General features: G+C 39.6%; 1 protein-coding gene and 1 long non-coding RNA gene across 2 annotated transcripts; one reads left to right on the top strand and one right to left on the bottom strand.

The window, feature by feature from the left end:
• Positions 1 to 423: 423 nt before the first annotated feature.
• Positions 424 to 21,836, bottom strand: LOC114469015 (uncharacterized). The gene is made up of 3 exons (XR_003674696.1): positions 21,764 to 21,836; positions 16,757 to 16,761; positions 424 to 434 (listed from the first exon to the last, which is right to left on the bottom strand). It is a non-coding gene; the product is annotated as an uncharacterized LOC114469015 (long non-coding RNA).
• On the top strand, positions 8,061 to 19,600 carry gpr146 (G protein-coupled receptor 146). The gene is made up of 2 exons (XM_028456231.1): positions 8,061 to 8,348; positions 17,377 to 19,600. The coding sequence occupies exon 2, from the start codon at positions 17,417 to 17,419 to the stop codon at positions 18,416 to 18,418; it is 1,002 nt and encodes a 333-aa protein (XP_028312032.1). The 5' UTR covers positions 8,061 to 8,348; positions 17,377 to 17,416; the 3' UTR covers positions 18,419 to 19,600.
• Positions 21,837 to 21,911: the final 75 nt, after the last annotated feature.

Here is a 21,911-nt window from a genome sequence, read left to right as displayed (position 1 = left end):
GAATAGGAGCAGATTTGTAAGCTTGATTGGGGATAAACTGTGATATCGTCAGCAGACCCTTGACCCACTCCTGCTCTGGCTCTCACTCCTGCTGCAGGAAATGTCCCCATTAATGCTACCACACAATCCACTATTAATCAGCACATCTTCTCTGTGTAAACCTCTAATAAAGGCCAAGGTGGAGAGAGAACATGTGTGTATAGTACAAATGACGCACAACAGTCTCAAAATACAGAAATAAACAAAAGTAGTGAAAACAACATGGTGAGTCTCTGAGCGTTTGTCATAGTTTTAATATGAAGTACATACTTAATTCAACACGTCTTCAGAATTCATGGTTGAAGTAATAGTGTAGCTTTAGAGAAATGGGCTGACATAAATGAGTGTTTTTCCAACATAAAAAAATATTTTTGACAGTTCTACAGAATCAAGTGCTGTTATTGTTGGCATCTCTGCCTCACAGCAAAAAGACCATAGATAGTGGGTTTGAATCCAAGTGAATTGTCGTGAATTGTTCTCTGGTACTGGGATTGTCTTTGATAAACTCCGGCTTCATCCCACAATTAAAAAACATTAATGTTAGCTGGTTTGTGGTATCCAAATTATCCGTAGATGTGTATGGATGTGTCATCTTATTATAGAATAGAAAGTGTCAACTAGTATGTAATACGTATCCATATACCGACATTCTATCCGTACGGAAGATGGCGTTACTGGAAGTCACGTGACCATTCTGTGCGGTTAGGGTTAGTTAGTTCATAACGTAGTTTAGGGTTAGGGGTTAGGGTTACGGCTAGGGTTAGGGTTAGAGTTAGTTAGTCCGTAACGTAGGTTAGGGTTAGGGGTTAGGGTTACGGTTAGTGTTAGGGTTAGTTAGTCCGTAACGTAGGTTAGGGTTAGGGGTTAGGGTTACGGTTAGGATTAGGGTTAGTTAGTCCGTAACGTAGGTTAGGGTTACGGCTAGGGTTAGGGTTAGTTAGTCCATAACGTAGGTTAGGGTTAGGGGTTAGGGTTACGGCTAGGGTTAGGGTTAGGGTTAGTTAGTCCGTAACGTAGGTTAGGGTTAGGAGTTAGGGTTACGGTTAGTGTTAGGGTTAGTTAGTCCGTAACGTAGGTTAGGGTTAGGGGTTAGGGTTACGGCTAGGGTTAGGGTTAGTTAGTCCGTAACGTAGGTTAGGGTTAGGGGTTAGGGTTATGGCTAGGGTTAGGGTTAGTTAGTCCGTAACATCGGTTTGGGTTGCGGCTAGGGTTAGGGTAGTTAGTCCGTAATAAAGTTGATGTATTAATACAAACAGAAGTATAAGTGCGTAGCGTCTCATTGGCCAGTTTAGGTCACTTGGTGCACCTATTACTTTACCTCAACTGGCCAGTGAGGGGCGTTAAGTACGGATAAATGCCGGTATATGGATAAGTGTTACAAATTGACAGCCACTGCCAATAGAATAACGATTGAAATTCAGCAGTGTGTAAATGCAGAATTTGGATGACAATTGTAAATGTATGATCAAATGTTATTATAGATCAAATTCTGACTTGTACTGTTTGTTAAGTCAGTTTCCCATATGCATGCGAGATCCATCACATTTTATAGGTCAACATGTTGTGACAGGGTTAGGGTTAGGGTTAGACATGTTTACCTTCTTTGTAGTCGTCCTTTAATCTTTGCGCAAGTAGTTTCAGTGCATTCATTTCAGTGAAATAGTCCTTGATTTTAATGTACACACATACACGGGGGCCACAGATAGGCACAGTGCCATTCCCCTACTAATGCGTGAAGAAGATCCAAGAAGGAATCAGACAGTTTCAGGCTGTCTAAAACCAGCTGGAGTGAAGGACAACCCCGATGCAGAGAGTGAAGGAGGCAGAATGCTGGAGTGTCTCTCGTAGAGCCGGTTGACTTTATTGTCACAAAAACTCCCAAAAACCAAAGTTTGAAAATAAAAGCAGGCACAAGGGGAAACAGGAGAGGAGTGGACCCACGGAACTACAATGAAGCAGCAACCTTTCTGTTTCCCAACAATCAGCTAATTAATGAGGGAGGCTAACCAGGAAATGCAGCACACCTGAGTATCAAACACAAGGGAGCTAATCACTCAACAGCACATGCACACTGATGATGAGACTGGAGACTCACAAGAAGAACAGGTCACAAGAATCAAAACAACTACAAACTGAGACTGCACACAAGTGCACAAACTAAGACTGACTAAAAAGGCAGAACTAAAAGTGAAAGAAAAAAGATACAGAACCTAACACTTTTGTATTGATTTTTATCAGCAGATATTTGCATCCTTTAAAAGGGTGAATCTGCCATGTCTGGTCCCAGACCACATGGCAAAGTGCCACTAGCTGTCAGCGCACGTGGCTGAGATGTAGGTTTGGTCTATTGGTAGAATTGGTACAATATAGACCCTTTGATTGTTGGCAGTGGCTACCCGTACAGTTTCTGTATCAATATACAGACATTCTATATGTACGCAGTGCCCCTATTTGACCATTTTAGGTCACGTGATAGGTCAGTCATTGGTCAGTTTAGGTCACATGACTAAGACTAAACCTTACCCTAAAACCTGACCCTAACTCTAACCCCAAGCCTAAAAATTGTTGCATAATTAAGTTATAACCTAATCCTACACCTAATCCTAACCGTAACCCTAAAACGCTACTTACGTGTACTTCGGTAACCGCACCATTAGCACTGCGGGTGGTCCGTACGGCAACCGTACAAATAGACACTTGATTGTGTGTAAACATTGTGACGTATTTTGTTGGGCGGGGCTTAGCCTGGAGGCAAACCACCACAGATACATATAAACACTAGATGACTTACCCGCGCTGTTAGACAATGGGGAGCAGCGTAGCAACGTAGCGACCATCTTGCCTCAGACGCCCTAACTTGCTCAATTTTCAAACAGCAAGCGGCAATTTCACCATGTACAAGCATCCTATGTCATACCTTCGTATGATAAGCTTTGTAATAAGGTATACCGTTTATAAATCCATCAATATTTTATTAAGTTAAGGGTATTTTTGTTTAAGCTGATAGCTCACCTTCAAACAGCTACCGAAGAGCACGTCAGAACGTCAGTTGTCTGAGGAAAGATGGCTGCCGTTGAGCTACGCTGGCGTCATCTAGTGTTTATATATATCTATGCTTTAACCAGTGGCGTTTCCTGTTTCTGCCTCCAGCTACGTCACTTCTGATGTGGGCCGTTAGGGGGTCTATAAGTTGATATACTTACAAAACATTGTGTAGCTTAAAGTGAGCTGCACACTTTCACAACTTTTTGCAGACAAAAAAACTACCTTTTACACTTGCATCACTATGGGGCCACAAAGCTGAAACCTCTGAGAAAAATGAAATGAATCTCTTTGTTTCTTACAGGCTTAGAAGTAAATGTAGGATATAAGAATAAAACAGACTGCGATCATTAGCGTTGGCCATTGTTTTTTTGGCGTAATCATGTCAAAATTGTTGTAATTCAGACTTGAGCAGTATGTGGTGTTAGGGATTATGGGGATGATTGACAGGTTATCCTTCTGCAGTTTGTGGACCATTTGTGGGATAAGGATCTTTTTATGTAGTTATGCAAACTGCATAGGGCCCCCACAAAGTAAGAAATGGTTCTTCGTGATTATTAGGATGATGTGGTGGAAACCACTGCATAGCTTAGATACAGATTTCACAATGTGTGAACTCTGATTTACTGGAAAACCAGTCATGTGTCTCCTGCCAGACATTCAACACAAATACACAAACAATTGAAAACATAAAAATGAAATGAGTCTGAGATTTTTAGCTGAAACTATTCAGTCAGGAATGATAGATATACTGTAACTCAGCATCTCTAGTCCATTCATAACGGCCATCGTTGACTTAAATTCTCCGACTCTAGCAACAACAAGAGCAGAAGAGCTTTAGAGCAGTGCTGCTAGTTGTTCAGCTCCATTATATATTTTCATTTCTGGAGAAAATGTCTGTGTAATGTTCCCATGAAGCTGAAGGCCACTCACCGGCTCATAATGACGCACTTTGTTTTCATAAGGGAACAATATGCAGTTTTTCATTTTAATCAAGTAGCAGTAACTAATCTATCACTTACCCAGAGAGCAGACAGGGGTACATGGATAGTTTTTCAGATTTTAATGAAATATTCTCCTGCTATATTCTAACTCAACAAGAAATTTCCTGCCAGGAAATTAAAAGACGGACCAGAACACAGAGGTTGCTCTGCCACACACACACACACACACACACACATAATGATGAAATTACTGTTTACCACATTGATACAGCATATTTTGGTAAATGAGGCAGAAAATGTGTATATTCTACATTTTATCTCATAGCCTCTGGTTTACTTCAGTATTTTGTTTGTTCTAGAAAATGTTTATTTGACAGGATTAGGATATGTACTGTAAACGGTAAGGAATTTAAATCACTCTCCCTAATCTTCTTAGTAAAAACCAGGTGCTTAACTAAACACCGTGTTCAACAAGTTTACACAAAGCCAATTTATCACTCAGACATACTGTGTTTATTGTTCAATACTTTTGCTTTCGCCTCTTGCCTTTCTGTAAAGAACAGAAGAGAACATTGACATTGCATTCAATCTATGGGGTTGCCTTTTAAAATAAATTTAAAGAAAATGTATTTTTTTTAAAAAACTTTCATACATACAGTATATGCAAAAAAAACCTAAAAACGATGTTCAGATTTGATCCCATGACAAATATAAGGTAGATCCAATATGAATATTGTGAGCTTTTTATTAAATAGTAAAAACAGATACTGTATATTTGGGCAAACAATAAGCCAATTTGGCTTTTATAGTTTGGCTATGCAGGATTCTGAACAGCCAAGGTTCAAAGGGTGACACTAAAGTCAAAGATTTATGAATAATGGAAATAAATGCAGCTACTGTACTGATGTTTAGGTCTCTAACTTGATATTATTTCTGCCTAACAGGTCTCTTTCAAAATGTGACCTAATGCAGAGCAAGAAGAGTTCACAAATTCAGCTGCGGTTTAGTGGGTTTCTTTTCCTGGGTTGATTTGTTTAACAGACAATATCACGGTCCAATAACGTGCAGGCGTGTGTGGGTCACATGTAGGTGACGGCCTTGTAGTAATGTCCATCTCTTTTTCCCATCATCCTGAGTTTTCTGAATCACTTATTTGGTCCACTTATTGCTGGTGGCAGTCTGGGCGTTGAAAAAAAAACCTTGTGGTGAGGAAAAAGTGGCTTTTTAGCTGGAAATGTTTCTTGTCAGATTATGGTGAGCAATAAAATAGTATTCAGGAAAAGCCAGATAGAGAAACAAACACACTTACTGTGAAAATATTACATAAAGAGCTAGGAAATCATTTATCAGCCTGACATTTATACTGTGATGAATATATGATAGAAACAAAAACAAACAATAATGTCTAGAAAAAGCACAGACATGGCGATTATATCAACCAATGACTGTCAACTCACAAATACATAAGTCGACAATGCAAAGCATAACTACAGAGACGCATTTTGATTTCAAAATTGAGAGAAGCTCAAAAATATATTCACAACAGACTGTTAAAAACTTTTTTTTGCAGATTGAATTAATTACAGTTATTTGATTACTTTATGTTTATAGATTCTATAAGCTCTCTCCAATAGTTAGTCATTTATATCTCAGCTACTAATTAAATCATCGAAAGTATGCAATATTGTTTATTTATTTATTTATCTTGGCATTTACCTGCCCCATTGATCATTTAAAACCCCATTTAAAACCCTATCTACTCTATTGATCAGCTCTCATTTCATTTTTCTTCAAAAAGCAACCGATACGTTGGAATAAGACGAGCACAAAAACATTCTGTTTGCAAAACAAAACTGTATTGATAAGCCACTCACCATTGGTCCATTCATTTAGGAAGGGCTGAGATATGGATCATGTTTCCTTTCACTATACTACACAGCAGAGCTCTTTCATGCACTGTAATTATAGTTTTCATTCACTCATTCATTGTCTGACTGCTTGTTCCTGTTCACGGTCGCGGGGGTAAGCTGGGGGTTATCTCAAAGTGTACGAGGCGGGGGGTACAACCTGGACAGGACACCAGTCCATCACAGACAGACAGACAACCACTCACACTCCTATTCACTCCAAGGATACGTTCAGACTCAAATACAATTTTTTTTTTTTTTTTTTTTGCCCATATGCGACCTGTATCTGATCGGTTAAACACAGTATTTTTTTTCTAATCCGACCCAGCCCACTTTCATGGGTGGTCCTTAATCAGATACGTGTCTGATAGTTTGCAATGCGACTACTGTCTGAACAGCTGGATCGCAATTTATCCAACCTCAAGGTCATAATTCTGCATCCCAGGAGGACGCCTCCGTATGCCTCGTCTGTCGTGGTAGCATTTCAGAGCATGGCGGAGGCCGCAAGACGTTTAATATTAATATTAACCCAACCACTAAGAACAAGTGTACCATAATGTCTCATGTTTTTCCTGCAGTCTGTGTCTTCTCCTCACCCTCCGAGGGTTCTCTTTTCTGTTTCAGGTGTCTTGATGCAGGAGCTGGCAGTTCCTGATCGATGGTTTGCAGCTCAGCTAGTCTGGGAAACTCGGATGGACTATCCTTCTATCCTATCCTGTTTGCCCTGCTGTTCACTAACCCCAACCAGTCAAAGTGGATGGCTGCCACCTCTGAACCTGGTTCTGCTGGAGATTACTTCCTATAAAATAGAGGAAGTTTTTTCCTCCCACTGTCGCTAATTGCTTGTTCATGTGGATCTTTTTTTGGTTCTTTTTTTTTACTATGAACTTTATATTTTGTTAAGCGCACTGAGATGACTTTGTTGTAATTTGCGCTATATAAATAAAGTTGAGTTGAGTTGAGGAGGAGTGGCTGGGTAAAAAAGGTGGAGGACAGAGTGTAAAGTAGACAGTGGAAGGAGAGTGAGGTCTTAGAATGAATACTGATAGAAGATGCATTTAATGTGTGTATGAATGAGCTGCAAAAAAAATGTGACTTTTCTAAAGATAAAAAAAATTAAAAATCTGAATAGAGCATATAGGCTTGCAATATGAACATAGCCCCACCAAACATACATTTTTAGGCTTCTTGAATGGCGGAAGGAGATCATAATACATCCAGAAAATCCATGCAGCACAGGGAGAACATACAACTCCACACAGAAATGGCCAAAATGTCCTCCCTATTTGAACCCAGGACCTTCCTGCTGCTGTGAAGCAGACGTTACTAACCACTACACCACCGTGCCACTCTCCATCATAGTTTTAACTTTTTAACGGTTTTATTGACACCTGCTTTGTACTGGGAATAGATGTGGGAATGGTAGGAGGGGATCAGAGAAAGATGATCTAATATTATGTAGGACTTTTTGCCTACATCTCTTCTATTAAAAAATCAATACAAACAACAATATTTTTACTGGAAGTGTGGCTACAAAAGCTATTTCAGATAGATAGATGATAGATGATAGATAGATAGATAGATAGATAGATAGATAGATAGATAGATAGATAGATGGATGGATGGATGGATGGATGGATGGATGGATGGATGGATGGATGGATAGATAGATAGATAGATAGATAGATAGATAGATAGATAGATAGATAGATAGATAGATAGATAGATACTTTATTCATCCCCAGAAGGGGAAGTTCAAGTGCCCGGTAGCATACAGCGTGTGCCATACATTCCACACATGCTCATAAATAAATAAATACATTAATTAATTAATAAAAGGTTAATTACTAACATTGGTAATAAAAGTGCACATTTTGATAGTCTCTGAAGTTTAACAAACTTTATTGAATAATGTGATGGAGTTTTAGAATTTTCAGTTTGATCTAATCAATGTAAGAATGCACATTGATAAATTATTATTGAACATAAAGTCCTCACAAGTGTGATAGAACGGACCGTTAGTGAGCGTGTTTGAGTGTCGGCCCCGCCCTCTGGCCTTTCGTCCAATCAGAGCAGAGAGCAGACTGTTCGGGGCCTCACGCGCTGAGTGAGCGGGCGGTGGGGGAGGGTCACGTGTGTACACAGTGAGGCTCAGCAGCACTCCGGTAGTAGTAAAAGTCTAACAGCGGTCTTCCCTCTTCTCAGCCGGAGGCTCGTCCGAAAAGTCCCTAAAAGCAGAGCCGAGTGAGTGGAGTCCGACACAGCGCTGCTGTAGCAGACTTTTAGCGACGACACGTTCGTCTTTTTCTCTCTTTCTCTGTCTCTGTCCGCTCGGATGAAATGCCAGTGGAAATGCCACATCCAGACCCGATGCCTCCGTAGGTTCGATCCCGAGACAAACCTGTGCGAGTTTGCGGTGAGTTGTTACTTGATTTCTAACATATGAGAAGTGCTGGGAGTCTAGTTCAACGTGTGAAAGTGAGCTGTGGTGAACTGGCCTCTGGAAGCTGAGCCAACTCTAGTGAGGAAGTCCTGACAGCTCTCAGTGTGTAGACAAGTGTAATCTCACTACAAACCTGCCAACAGCGAGGGCTTTTTCACTGCACTGGATCCAATTCAACTTTATTCATATGGCGATAATTATTACAGTAAGTCATCACATAGTGCTCAGCCACAATTTTATTTTATTTATTTATTTATTATTATTTTTTACCAAGGTGGTTCTTTTTTCTAAAGTAAAAAAAAAGAAAAAGGAGAAATAAAAAAACACACACACACAATTGTAGAAAACAGTTTGTTCAGTAGTTTAAATGTGAGAAAAACAAACAGATCATTTAATTTACAGTCATCTTTTTTATCATTGGGATCCCAAAGGGCTCTGCCATAATAAGTGAGTTTGATTGTGACGGAAAGGTCAAAAGACACTTTAATTCCCATGCAACACTCCTATTAAACAAGTGATAATAAACTTATTTTTTACACAAACATACCTAGTTTAATATATTATTATAGCTTTTACTATTCTTTTTTGTTTACAAATGCTAACAGACATGAGTATAAAGAAATATGTACAGTTGTTGTATTTTTACATTATGTGTTTAGATTTGAACACAAAATTAATAAAAGAAATTAAAAAAAAATCAACAATCCCCCTGTCCCGTTCATCTGCAGAACACATACATAAAGTAAAATAACCTCTACTAGCAGAACAAATAAAAATATAATCCATGAAATTGGTGGTGTTTGGGAGTACAGACTAATAGGAGGGAAATTAATAAATCGCAGATGTACTGTGCATGAATGGAGAGAAAAGGAAAGTGAATGTGAAAGTAAAATGAAAAATATGCAGTTGCTGTCTGGTTATTTTAGGAAGAGCTTTTGAGTTCAGCCAAATATATATACAAACAAACCTACACCGAGTCCCAAATGGTGAAGAACTTTTCCCTAGATCCTCTGAGTGAGTGTTTGATCTTTTCCAACTGAATAAACTGCATGACACCACTCAACCACAGAGACGCTTTTGGCGGGTTTTTCCAATTTTCAGAAGTAGAAGTATTATTCTCTGTGTAAGCAACGTTGTAAAAGAGATTACATTTCCATGGCCTGTTGGGATTGTATAAAACCCTCTATCGATTCCATAACAACAAATATGGCTGCAGCTTCTGCTGGAATGGGTTGCAAATCCATATCAAGTGCTTTTGAAAGTGTTTAAAAGTTAACTGACCAATAGAGAGCCAAAACAGGGTGAGCACCTAATTTAATATTAAAGATAATGTTTTGTTTTTCTAATTTTGTTTAAAGGATAACATTTTGCAAATACATGGTCTTAAGATGAAATGTGAAATATACATTCTGCATTAAAACAATCAGTCACATGTGAACATTATTGAATGTGTCACTTTAATATTGTTCTGAGGGGCCACACATTAACTAATCTTTAACTGTATAATGCATTAATAATTCACCTGTTCCTTTTACCAGTAGCCCCCCACACTGCATACATCATTGCTATGGTAAAGGATGTCAAAGCGTTTGATCAATTATTAACACAGACTATTTCAATTAAAGAGAAATGCCCCTTTTTTTTGGCATTCACTAACCACCATACCTAAGGTCTTTTGAGACGTCAGCGTTGCACTTGTTGTCAACTTCATCCATGTGACTGAAGGGGCGTGGGCGCCTGGGGGCTTAATGGCAGTAAGCCAGCTTTGAGTTGACCGTTGAACTCCGACTTTGTTGACGCCTGTGACAGTGAAACGTGTTGCCAGAAAGAAGATGAGAAGACAAGCTCAAGCTAGAGAAAATACACTTAACCCAAGGTGATTGGGTTAAGTATATTTTTTACGTCTATTAAGTCTGCCATTGTTTCGCTGTTTTGCACTTACAAAATCAATTATTTTTGGGAGTTTTTACCTCCAAACATTTTAGTCACAATGAGGAAACATACATGAATGCCATGTACGGTGTAGTTATTTCTTACTTTAAACCACAAACGCTCTTCTGTTCACCCTATTTTTCAGTTGTTATTACTTGTTGGCTCTGGTGCACAGCCACTAATGTGTGAAAGTGAGTCATCTACGCTTATTTTCTCTTTGTAGTATTCCTCGTGCACCAAATCCGTTGACATCACTGTGTACTTTCTGAAAATGTTCTGTAAATTCCAGTAAGGACAGATGAGGGGGTGTGGGCCCAGCGTGTCACACTACTCCCATCAGCCTGCAAGATCTGATTTCAAAACTCTGGGACGTCAAGCACGTGGGCGTCACTCTTACAAGCTCATGTTTGACGGAGCTGAAGCACGCTAAAGCAGTGCCTCCCCCCTCTGGGAGTATTTAACTTAACCGCATTTTACAGGGAGTGTTGCAAAAAGTTCAGAGGAGGCTTAACCAAGTCTAAGACAACAGTCAAAGTCGTGTCCAAAGGTAACGTTGTCCTGCTTCGTTACCGGATGTATTTAAATCACTCTGTCTTCTCTCTCTGCTTGTCACCATGGCATCCACTGTAATGAAAGCCATATGAAAGGCAGAGGAACCTGAGTTGTTATTGCTTTTTTTTTTTTCCAAGGAAATCTTCCCTGAAAGCTTTTAGTGACTGCATTAGTCAAAACTAACAAGCAACAGATGACATGTTTTTCAATCATTAGCATAGAAATGAACAATAATCAGTGTGTCTAAAAAAAAAAAACTGCTATAACACAGTCAGATTTTAAGTTCTACCAGTGTGGCGCAGCAACTGTTTTCCTGGTTTTGTTATTTAACAGTGTTGCTGACCTTTTACTCGACCATCCCAGTGTCGCCTTTCAGCTGAAGTTTTGACAGACTCTAAAATTGACTTGGAAATAAAAAGGTCCCCATCACACTTAATCGATCCAGACAAACCTCATGCAGAGTGACAATGCAAGTCCTCCAAATTAGAAGAGTTGACATTTTCCTAATCTCAGACTATTTCTGAATGGAAAACTAGAGATCTCTTGCTGCTAGCAAAATATGCTGAAGTAGAGTGGGATGACTTTAACAACGGCCCTGACACATGCAGTAAAGAAAAAAAAAAAAACCTTCATAAACTTTATATGGACAACCATGTCTTCCTTAGGTTCCATATTTTTCTTTATTGTGCCATTGCACTCTGAAATGAAAGCATAGAATAAATTTGAGTTGAAAAAGAAATCATGGAATCAATTTATAGACCAAAATGTATTCTAAATTTTTGACTCATCAAAGTACAGTGTTCCAACACTGCTTTTATGCAAACAGAGGGGGTGGTAAGTAACCCAGAAAAGTTGGAACACCTGGAGGAACTAGTAGCACCAGCTTTCAAGGCTGATTCAACCTTCATTGCTGCAGAACAGCTTTAAATTGTTAACCTACTTTGTGTTCCCTGAAAAAGGCCTATTTGTATAATTCTGAAATGTACATTATTTTTAAGTTTTGGGTAACCAAATATTTTTTTTTTTTTACACCTCTGGCTGCTCCGTACTTACCATTTCAAGCTATTCATTGGACTTGCATGACTTGGACTGCAATAGATAACTGGAAAAATTAGGGTATTCTAAAATTTTTGACCGGTAGTGTATATACAGTATATATTTTACCCACCCATAATTCCATTCAAAATCTTGCGCTACATGTTAAGGTGTCTTTAATGTGTTGTGATAAACAAGTGGTTCAGGTTTCTTATGACTGCCTTCAAATCTGAAAAGGTAGTAGTACAAAGACAGGTTTTGCCATTGGTGTATCCGTTCAAATGGTGTTTACCAGTTTACCTGGTGATAAGTCACAACAGAAGCATCGTATCTTCAATTATTAGGGTGCACGGGATTTCGTTCAAACTTGAGGATGATTGCTGGTTGGCGGTAATTAAATGTTTTAAAACCATACCACGCTTTTCTATGAAGGGGGCTGAGGGTCTAGCAGTGTGGCTAACGTGTATTATACATCTATTATACATCTTGCTTGATTCCACCACAAGATCCAATTTTTGTAAATCACAAACATATAAAATGTAAAAGTAGTAATAATAGTTGACTCTATTAACTAGCGATGCACCAAAAATGTAGCCACCGAAACACTTTTTCACTGAAACAACCCGGCCAAAACAGGATGTTGTGATGACATAACAAACAACACAACCAGCACGCTTGTCTGGATTCAAGCGTAGCGGCCGTATTTCAATACATCGGAGTACTAAAGCATCTGTTTAGGTTTTAAATGAGCCACTTCAACTAAAGTTGTGTTAATAAGTATTTTTTTTTTAAGAAACATCTTTATCCACTAATTAGCCTAGACTTTTTTTTTTCTTTTCGTACCAAATGATGAGATGCCCTGCAGCTCTCGGAAGCAGCTGAATGAGCCTGCATGGTAATGAAAGGGTAGGGACAGGCAGAGACGTCTCTATAAAGCAGGTGCTAATGAATGGGGACAGATTCCCTTGGAGTCCTTTTCTGCTAAAGCGCTAACTGAAGGGCGAGGAAGCACACACTGGTAAGAGTTCATAATCAATGGGAGAGTAGATTTGCTAATGATGTGCTTTTGTTAAGGACGGTTTTAACCAATCAGTCACTGGGCTGCTGCTGTTCAAAGAGCCATGTTTACATTAGGGCAGAGCACTGTTTTTGTCTCTCTGAAAACAGGTTTGTTTGAGTAACTAACTACACTTTGTTCTTCCTCATCCACTTCCAGTGCAACCCACCCCCCTTTTCCTCTTTTTCATAGTCTCATTACAGCTGGTTATAGTAGTACAGAGGAGGGAGCTTGTGTGTGTATGTGTGTCTGAAGCTTGAGGCCAAAACAGTCCCTCTGTAGTGTTGTTGCGTAAGTGAATGGAAGATTGTTTTGCTTTTGCTGGCATGATTATTCATCCTCCTGAAAGAAAACTACCTTCTTACACTTTGTTCCCGAGCTTCCTCATGGGAGAGGGTTTCCAGAAATCTCAGCATTTACCGTATTTATTAGCACACTATATTTCTACTCTAAAAGGGTCTTTGAATCATCAAAAACAATCTAATCCACACTGTTTAGTGGATTTTTCTCCTGAGATTCTGCTGCTCAATGATCATGTTCCCTCCCCAAACCAAAAGTTTGTGAATAATGTATGCAAAGCCCACTACGCAGGGTTCCTGCGGATCCTTAAAAGGTCTTAAAAGGCATTAAATTCATGAATCTAAAAATAGGGCTTTAATTATCATAAAAATTCATTAAATTAATGTTTAAAAAGTCTTACATTTTAACATCTAATAAGTATGATTTTATGATTGTCGAACATTTCAAAATAAATGGTAAAATTTATAATTTACCGCAACATTGCGCAATCATGACAGCGGAACCGACTACAAAACAGTGACATGGTTGCAGCTGGACTCATGCTTTCAGCAACTTTTAACAACGTTGCCTGTCCAGCAAAGATTTTGTTCAATGGTTTAAATTTTTATGTCTTTTTGTTGTTTTATAGATTTCTGGCAATTTTTGTAGTCATCTTGTGTGTTTTTGGAGTGATTTTGGTAATTTCAGCCTGGCTTTTTTTGCGTATTTTACTATCATTTTGTGTATTTTTGTGTGTTTACTTTGAAGACCACTAGTCTGCACTAGACACAGGAAAAAATATACCCTAACTTTATGTAAGTAACATGGCATTTTTTCCCCAAATTATATACTGTATACTGTGAAGTTGGTTTTAAATTTAATTTCAAATGGCAATAAAAAGTCTTGAATTTAATTTGACTAAACTAACTGTAGGAACCCTGCTACAATGAATTCTGTAAGTCGGCCCCCTTTTTTTCTAACCTCATCCGCCTTCTTGTAGTCATCTATTTTTTCCCCCTCTCACCTTGAGTTGAACTTCAATCCTCTGCGGGCTCGTCACTGACCCTTTTCCTGAATCTGCTTCACGTTTCACTCCTTATAAATCTACCTATCACCACAGGCCTGGCCCCCAGTCAACTTGACCGTAACCTGAACAGAAAACAAATGTGTGCTTTACGGAGAGCATGGAGCACTAAAGTCGCCTGTGAAGTGTAACTCTTCAGTCGCTACGATACAAGGGCAACAGGGCCCTTCTGCTGAAATGTGATCTCAAGGACAAGCAGATGCACGGGAAGACTGTAAACTTACTACAGTGTCCAACTTGGAAAACAATGTGTTCTGTGCTGTACGGAGAAATAGTGGGTTGTTTTTTAGGCTGGGCTTGCAGATGAAACATATTGCGAGGCGTTTGTGTTTTGTCAGTCAGATGCAGTGAAGTGAAATTAACGGTGTTACCCAGGGCATAATAGCCGAGTTGTGGCTGACGTGCTTTTATGTCGAGGCCTCGCCTGCTCCCGCTGCCAGCTCACAAACCGAAAACAGAGCCCTGAAATCTGCTCATCGAAAAAAATAACTGCTCAGGTTTCCTTTCTTTTTTTTAAAAAAAAACAAAGAACATGCAGATGTTAGTAATAAAAAAGAAGTCAATAAATCACTGAAAATGCACAAAGATGAAATATAAGATGTTCAGTTGTTTTTAGGGTTTTTTCTTGGATTGCCACGTTTTAAAAGTATGACCCAGCTACGTTTACTAAATGCCAGTCTTTCAGTATAAAGTCATTGGAAATTAAAAAAAAAATACATACATATTCACGGAATATCGATAATGAAGTGGTGAACGGTCTTAGTTTTATAGAACTTTTATTACCAGTTATGGAGCTCCAAAGAGCTTTACTTTACAATGTACCACTGCATTACATTAGCTACATTACACAGTAACAACTATTTGTTTTCAGACTCTGAAATAATGGACAGAGAGAGCTTTGGCATCAATTTGCCTTTTTAATCCATTTTTGATTTAATGTTCTAAACAGTCTGAGCCCTGAAGTCTTCCTCAGCTTTGGGCTCATTAAAGCCTACGGTTTGTATCAAATCTGCCATCAATCATACGTTTGTGTTACTGAATTTGCTTTGGCCAATAAAAGCTCCAACTATGGTAATGATCCAGTGAATATTTCTGTCTGCTGATGCAAAAATTCTTTATCATTATTTTAGTTGTCTATAGGATTAAAGGTGCAATAGGTAACTCTTATAAAAGTGACTTTTTGTCATATTTACTAAACTGTCACTATGTAAAGACAGCATTACATTAACTAGTAATCTGAAAAAAAGAAAGTCCCGCCTACTGCACCTACTCTAAATTTCCAGAATCCACTGCGACCGAGCAAAAAGAACCAATCAGAGCCAGGGTTGTGTTTGTTGGACTGTCTGACAGCTGTTGATCACAGCTCCCGCCCCTCTTTCCTCCTCAGCTAGCGTTAGCATCAACAGCTTACACGGCAAAGGTGCGTTCACACCAAATGTGACTGCAGTCACTTTAATCGCCCCTGAAGAGTCGCTTGAATATAGTGTGCTTTTTGGTCATTCCATCACTTCATCGCTCCATTGACGCAATGACCAGGGAAGAGGGTGTGTGTGTAGAGCCGGTGACAGAGGAGAGAGAGGGTTAAGCACTTCTTCCTGGCTGTATGTTTACAGCACTTATCATAGAAAGCTCCACATTTACGATTTAAATGATCAACTTACGGAGTTACTAAAGGATGAATTCACCAAGAATGTAGGCTTTAATTTTGCCCTGGTAAGTTGAGGAAGTGTAGTATGGCCCTCCGCTGCAGCTGTCTCACTGTAGCGGGAGGGAGGAGCTACTACCTCAGCTCTACAGACAGTGAAGGTGGGGGAGTTGTCGCTTGAAGTTGCTTGAAAAGTTCAAATTTTTAAACTTTGAGTGACTTGGTCAAGCGCGACCTTGTCACGCAAATCATGTCGCTTGAGGAGAGATAACTTGAGGTCGCGTTATTTACAGTACATTGGTTTGAATGTAATCTAGTGGCTTCAGTCACTTCAATCGCGTTCGGTGTGAACGCACCTTTATCGGTTTTGTTGTGTGGTTTATTGGTCGTTTAGCAATATTCAGGCCAGCCTCCTCTGGGGGGAGGGACTTTGGAACCAGGGCAAGAGAGCAGCAGAGAGGGAGGGATCTGAAAGTTGTACTTGTGCAAATGTAAGTCCTCTCTCTTCCAAGTTACCGACTGCACCTTTAAATGAAGGTCAATAGTTAAGAGGTTTTAAGGGGTACTGAGACCCAGAAACTACTAGAAAACCTTATCTATGTAAGTCAGGATACATTTCTATGGACAGTTTGATTCTGTATTAAGACGGACTGATGTTTTGTTAAATGCTTTTTACACCAAAGAACAGCCTACCTGTATTGTAAGTCATCAGATATGGCTCCAAAAGACAGGTTTAATGAAAAGTGTAACGTTTCAGGCTCACACCCTTTATCAGACAGAGCACGAACAATGGGTACACATCCTTATAAAGGTAACGTGATCGAAAACACCTGTGTGGTCATGTGACAAAGATAAACACACTGCAAAACACAATATATAATTCATATCGTTGAATTTAAGTAATGCATATAGAACCACCATATTACAAAAATAAGAAATGAAATAAAGTATTAATTTTATATCATTTACGATAAACAATACCATGACTATATCAATGATATGAATTATAAATAGGAGTCAGTAGTGGTGTAAAGATTAATCGTTTGTTTGATCAATGATTTAGTCAAATCAGACTAAACGTCTTTTTGCCTTCCGCTCTGTTAAAACACCAAACGTTAATTGGTGAGAAAAAGGTTTTTCAAAGAATGTTTTTCATGTAAATGCCTTAAACAGTCAGGCAATACAATTCTCAAAATGTTTCAATATTGTGTTTTTATTCTTCAATGTGGAAAAAAAAACCCCAGATTATTGTCTGATATCAGTTACAGGCCTCTAAATCAAATCAAATCGTGGCAGGCATTGTGACATCGGCAAATATGAAATAGTTGTTCTGATAATCGACATTGTATCGTCACAGAATGAAACGAGTGATTTACACCCCTATAGATTAACAAACTGTCTATCTCTCTGTCTGCAGTGGGCCTGTTGACCGTGCTTGACGAGCACCTGGGATAGCGATGTGGATCTGCATGGTTTACAATGAGACGGACACCAGCGTGGACTTTCGGCTGTGCGAGGACTTTGGCCTCATTCTGTCCATCCTCTCCCTTGTCTACCTCCTGGTGTGCTTCCCACTAGGACTGTGCTACAATGTGCTGCTGGTGGTGGTAAACCTCTCCAACAAGGTGTCCATGACCATGCCGGATGTCTATTTTGTCAACATGGCCATTGCAGGTCTGGTTCTGAACCTGGTGGCCCCCGTGGAGCTCCTGAGCTCCACCTTCACCCGCTGGCATGCCTGGGAGTACAGCAACGAGGTCTACATCACCCTGGTCATCCTCTTCAACATCTCCTCCCTGGTAATCATGTACTCCACCACGCTGCTCAGTCTGGACTACTATATCGAGCGGGCGCTGCCGCGGACCTACATGTCCAGTGTGTACAACACCAAACACGTGTGTGGATTCATCTGGGGGGGCGCGGTGCTCACAAGCTTCTCTTCGCTGCTTTTTTACGTTTGCAACCACATCTCCACAAAGATGGTGGAGTGCTCCAAAATGCAGAACAAGGAAGCAGCAGACGCCATTATGATGTTCATCGGCTACGTGGTTCCAGCGGTGGCGGTGCTTTACGCCTTTGTGTTGATTTTACGCATCAGGAAGGAGTCGACGCCTCTAGATCAGGACTCTGCTCGCTTGGATCCGTCGATACACAGACTGCTGCTGGCCTCAGTGTGTGTGCAGTTTGTGCTGTGGAGCCCATACTACATGACCCTGTTGGTGCACACTGTAGCCGGTGCACCAGGGTACATCAGCAACGCACATTACTTGCCCACTTATTACTTCTTGCGGTGCGTGTCGAGGCTGTTGGCGTTCTCCAGCAGCTTTGCGATGCCTCTCATGTACAGACAGATGAACAAAAACTTCTCCAACAAGCTCCAGCGGCTGCTCAGTAGACTTCACTGCAGAGAGCAGTCATGTGCTCACGAACGCTCAACAGTGCAGCGAGTAATGACGTGAGGTCCTCTCTCACACCTCCTCCCACCTCCAAGCCCAGCCAGCACTTATCTCACCCCCTCCCAAAGAGCCTGTATCTGCCTGAGCTCTGGACTATGTTAGAGGCGACATCACTAACTGTGGAATTTCCTGTCACCTTTCAGAGCTTGGATTCATCCAGGTCTGCAGTGAGAGGAAGAAACAAGCAAAGCAAAACAAAAAAAACCCACTAAGTGCTGCTTTTTTGTCTGCTCTCAATCGTTTGGGCTTCTACTTGGCACAGTCATCTGTTTTCTGCTCTGTGTGGAATGTTCTGGAGCTTTAGACTAACAACACAGCCTGTTTGTGTGGGCCTTGAAGTTTTGGGTGCAGATTTGTGTGGTGAAGTTTTTGCCAGTGGCTGACTAACACACGACAGCGACAGTCTCACTGTAATCCAACGTCTCAGTCGGTTCTACAGATAGGCAGCATGATGCTTTCTCTGAACAAATAAGCTAGAACTTTTATTGTTGTTGAGTGAAGCCACGTTCTTAGTGGCTGATGTAAAAAGAGGAAGTTTATAGCTTCCTTCCTGAATGTTAGTTTGATCTGCCAGTAAAAATCACTGTTTACTTCCCTCAAACTAGAAGCGTCGGTCACTTTAATGAGAAGACATTTGAATTTTTTCATTTCAGGCTAAATTCAAATTGACCTGTAATAAGCAATTACTCACAACCTCACTAACTCTCTGACAGTTACTGTAATTTCATGCTTGGATACCAGCTCTACTTTGTTGCTAGAAGTAGAAGTAGTTTATTATTTATTATTGTCATATATGTTTTTAAACATATACAAAATTTGTTCTCTGCATTTAACCCATCCCTGAGGTGTGGCTCCCAGGGAGCAGTTGGGGGTTAAGGGACTTGCTCAGCATCCCACAGTGTTGGCCCGGGTGAGACTCGAACCGGCAACCCTCCGATAATAAGGCCGCTGTTCTCAACATGTTCTCAACTCACTGTTCTACATAATCACCCATTTGAAGTCACACATAGCTATATGTAACACTTTATTCACTTTGTAATCAGGGTTTAGACATAACCAGTATACCTCATGTGGTAACCATAAACCAGTTCAGCTCACCTCATTAACTAGGGCCCTATAAAATCCATTTTATTTTTTTATAAATTCCGTTTTTTAATTTTTTTCCAACTTCCGTGTTTTCCGCATTCATTTTTTACAATTTTTTTTTTTTTTTTTTAGAAACAATTTTTTCTGAAAATGTCACTTTTTAACTCCTGTGAGGAAACAAAATACATACTAAATAAAACAATAATTAAACAAAAATGTATGTCAAAAAAAAAATTTAAATAATGAGTAACATACAATTAAAAAGTAGATATAAGTTGTACTGACATGGATTATTCTGACTGCTCCTTTTTAATCATTCATGTCATATAAAGATGTGTGAGAATAGCATTAATGATTTACTGAATCTGATCAGGTTTATTGATTAAGTTTTGGTCAACTTAATTTAAATTAACCTAATTTAAATGATCCTAATGACATCATTCCAGACCGTAATGAATAAACAAAAATAAATGGACGCTCACAGTTATTTCACCACTAGGGACCAGAATATTTGACAGTATTAGAAGCTACCAAGTTATCATTAACCTACGATGTTTCAGACTCTACAATCCCTGGCATCGATGGTCTCGTCCACAACAACATGCAACTTTTCCCACGGATCTTCTGTAACTCTGATGAGATGTTGTTCAAATGCTCCTAGCATGTGAAGCGATTACAGCTGATCATGTTTTCACAGAGCGCCACAGCGCTTGACGAGAGTTTCACAGGCACAGCAAAGTTAAACGGGCACTGGTGGCTCTGTATTTTGGAGTCAGTGATGATTTGCGTAGTTTTTTGGCAGTTTAGGGCGGTGTTTCGGGTGGTTTAGGCCAAGACGGGAAGGGGAAGGCGGTGCATTTATTGAGCGCTCCCCGAAAACATTTCCCCATTAAAAAAAAAAAAAAAAAAAAAAACGTTCCTTGCCTCACGATGACGGCGTTTCATCACGATTCTGTCCATTTCTACGCTCAACAGTGGATTCTGTTTTCATTGGTCGATTCCGTGATTCTGTCCACGATTCTGTTAACATGGATTTTATAGGACCCTAATTACCCATTAGCTATTATATATGCTATTCCTAACCTTTGTTATTTCATTGTAAACAGCTAGGATACATTTGAAGTTTGACTTCATTTCACAAACGTATAGTTCTTTTCTTTAACACATATCAACATAATTTAGCTGCTAATTTAGCAGCTTTGACCTGGTGAGGTTTGTTCTTTTTTTTTCCACAGCTGTTCACAGAGATTAACACACTTGAGTCCAGGCAGGGTTACACAGAGGGCTCTGACTCAGTGGCATCCGCAATCCCTAAATATTAGGAGATGTTGACATGCTTTGTCGAGTCGGCTCAATTTCAGTGTGGTGTCGGTAGCTTCTGTTAAAAACGGAACTTATTAATACCACAGAAATAGTAAAGTGCTTATGATCTGCACTATTTAAAAGCAAATGTTCCTTAGTTGCAATTATAAATCATATAAATTGAGAACTTTTTGCATTTAGTTTTAATGCTTTTTTTTTCATCAGCAGGACAATTTTTTTGTGTTCTTTGTTTTTGTTTTAATAAACCTGTGAACAGATATCAGACGGGGCATTCACACAGCAGTCAAGTAGAACACATGGGCCGACTGTTCTAGATAAATACCACAGCAGGTATTTGTAAACAGATAAGCAGCTCTGCGCAGACACTGTATATTACTTCTACAGAACCCACTCACACGTGCTGTCCTTTATGAGGAAAAGCCAAAAGTGGCATGCATGTTGATAATGATATTGTGCAGGTGGCTCTCAGTAAAAGTGACTCCATGGCAGTGACTTTGACCCAGAATCCTATTTTTTTTTTTTTTTAGAAAAAATGTATTGTCAAAACATCTTGATATTTTAAGACAAAATATTAGGCTTTGGTAAATGCTTCATATTGCCCAGCTCTATGTTAAGTATTCAGTGGTGTTTTTTTTCTTCAAAAAAATAAATAAATCTAAATAGGTTTTTTGAAATCAGGAATCCACAGGTGATGTTCAAATCATTGCTCATCACGTAATCAGCACAGCACGACCCCACTGTTGTCACTTCCATATACAATCAACAAGAAATGCTTCCCCACTGAAGCTGTGTGTGTGCGTGCTACATTTCATGCTACCCTGTGTGCATGTGGTGACGTCGATTATCATTGCTTGAATGTTTGAACTAAGTTCAAAGTTCCCAATACTTTCAGTTCATTTAGGAGCACAAACAAACAGCGGTAGATGATCAGTCGTGGACTGGGTTGAATCACAGCTTGTATTTGTCTGATTGAAAATTAAGAAGCAACATTAACCAGTGTCTGTCCTACCGGTAGCTTGTTATAGAGTGTTAAAGACTGCATAGCCTGGTTATTTGTAACTTTTCCAACACTTTGATTAATATTTAA

Source organism: Gouania willdenowi, chromosome 8 (genome assembly GCF_900634775.1).
Source record: "Gouania willdenowi chromosome 8, fGouWil2.1, whole genome shotgun sequence".
NCBI lineage: Eukaryota > Metazoa > Chordata > Actinopteri > Blenniiformes > Gobiesocidae > Gouania > Gouania willdenowi.
This window is presented reverse-complemented; position numbering and strand designations above follow the sequence as displayed.

Excerpts from the sequence above, each read along its gene's own strand:
- gpr146 (XM_028456231.1), top strand. The coding sequence starts at position 17,417 with ATGTGGATCTGCATGGTTTACAATGAGACGGACACCAGCGTGGACTTT.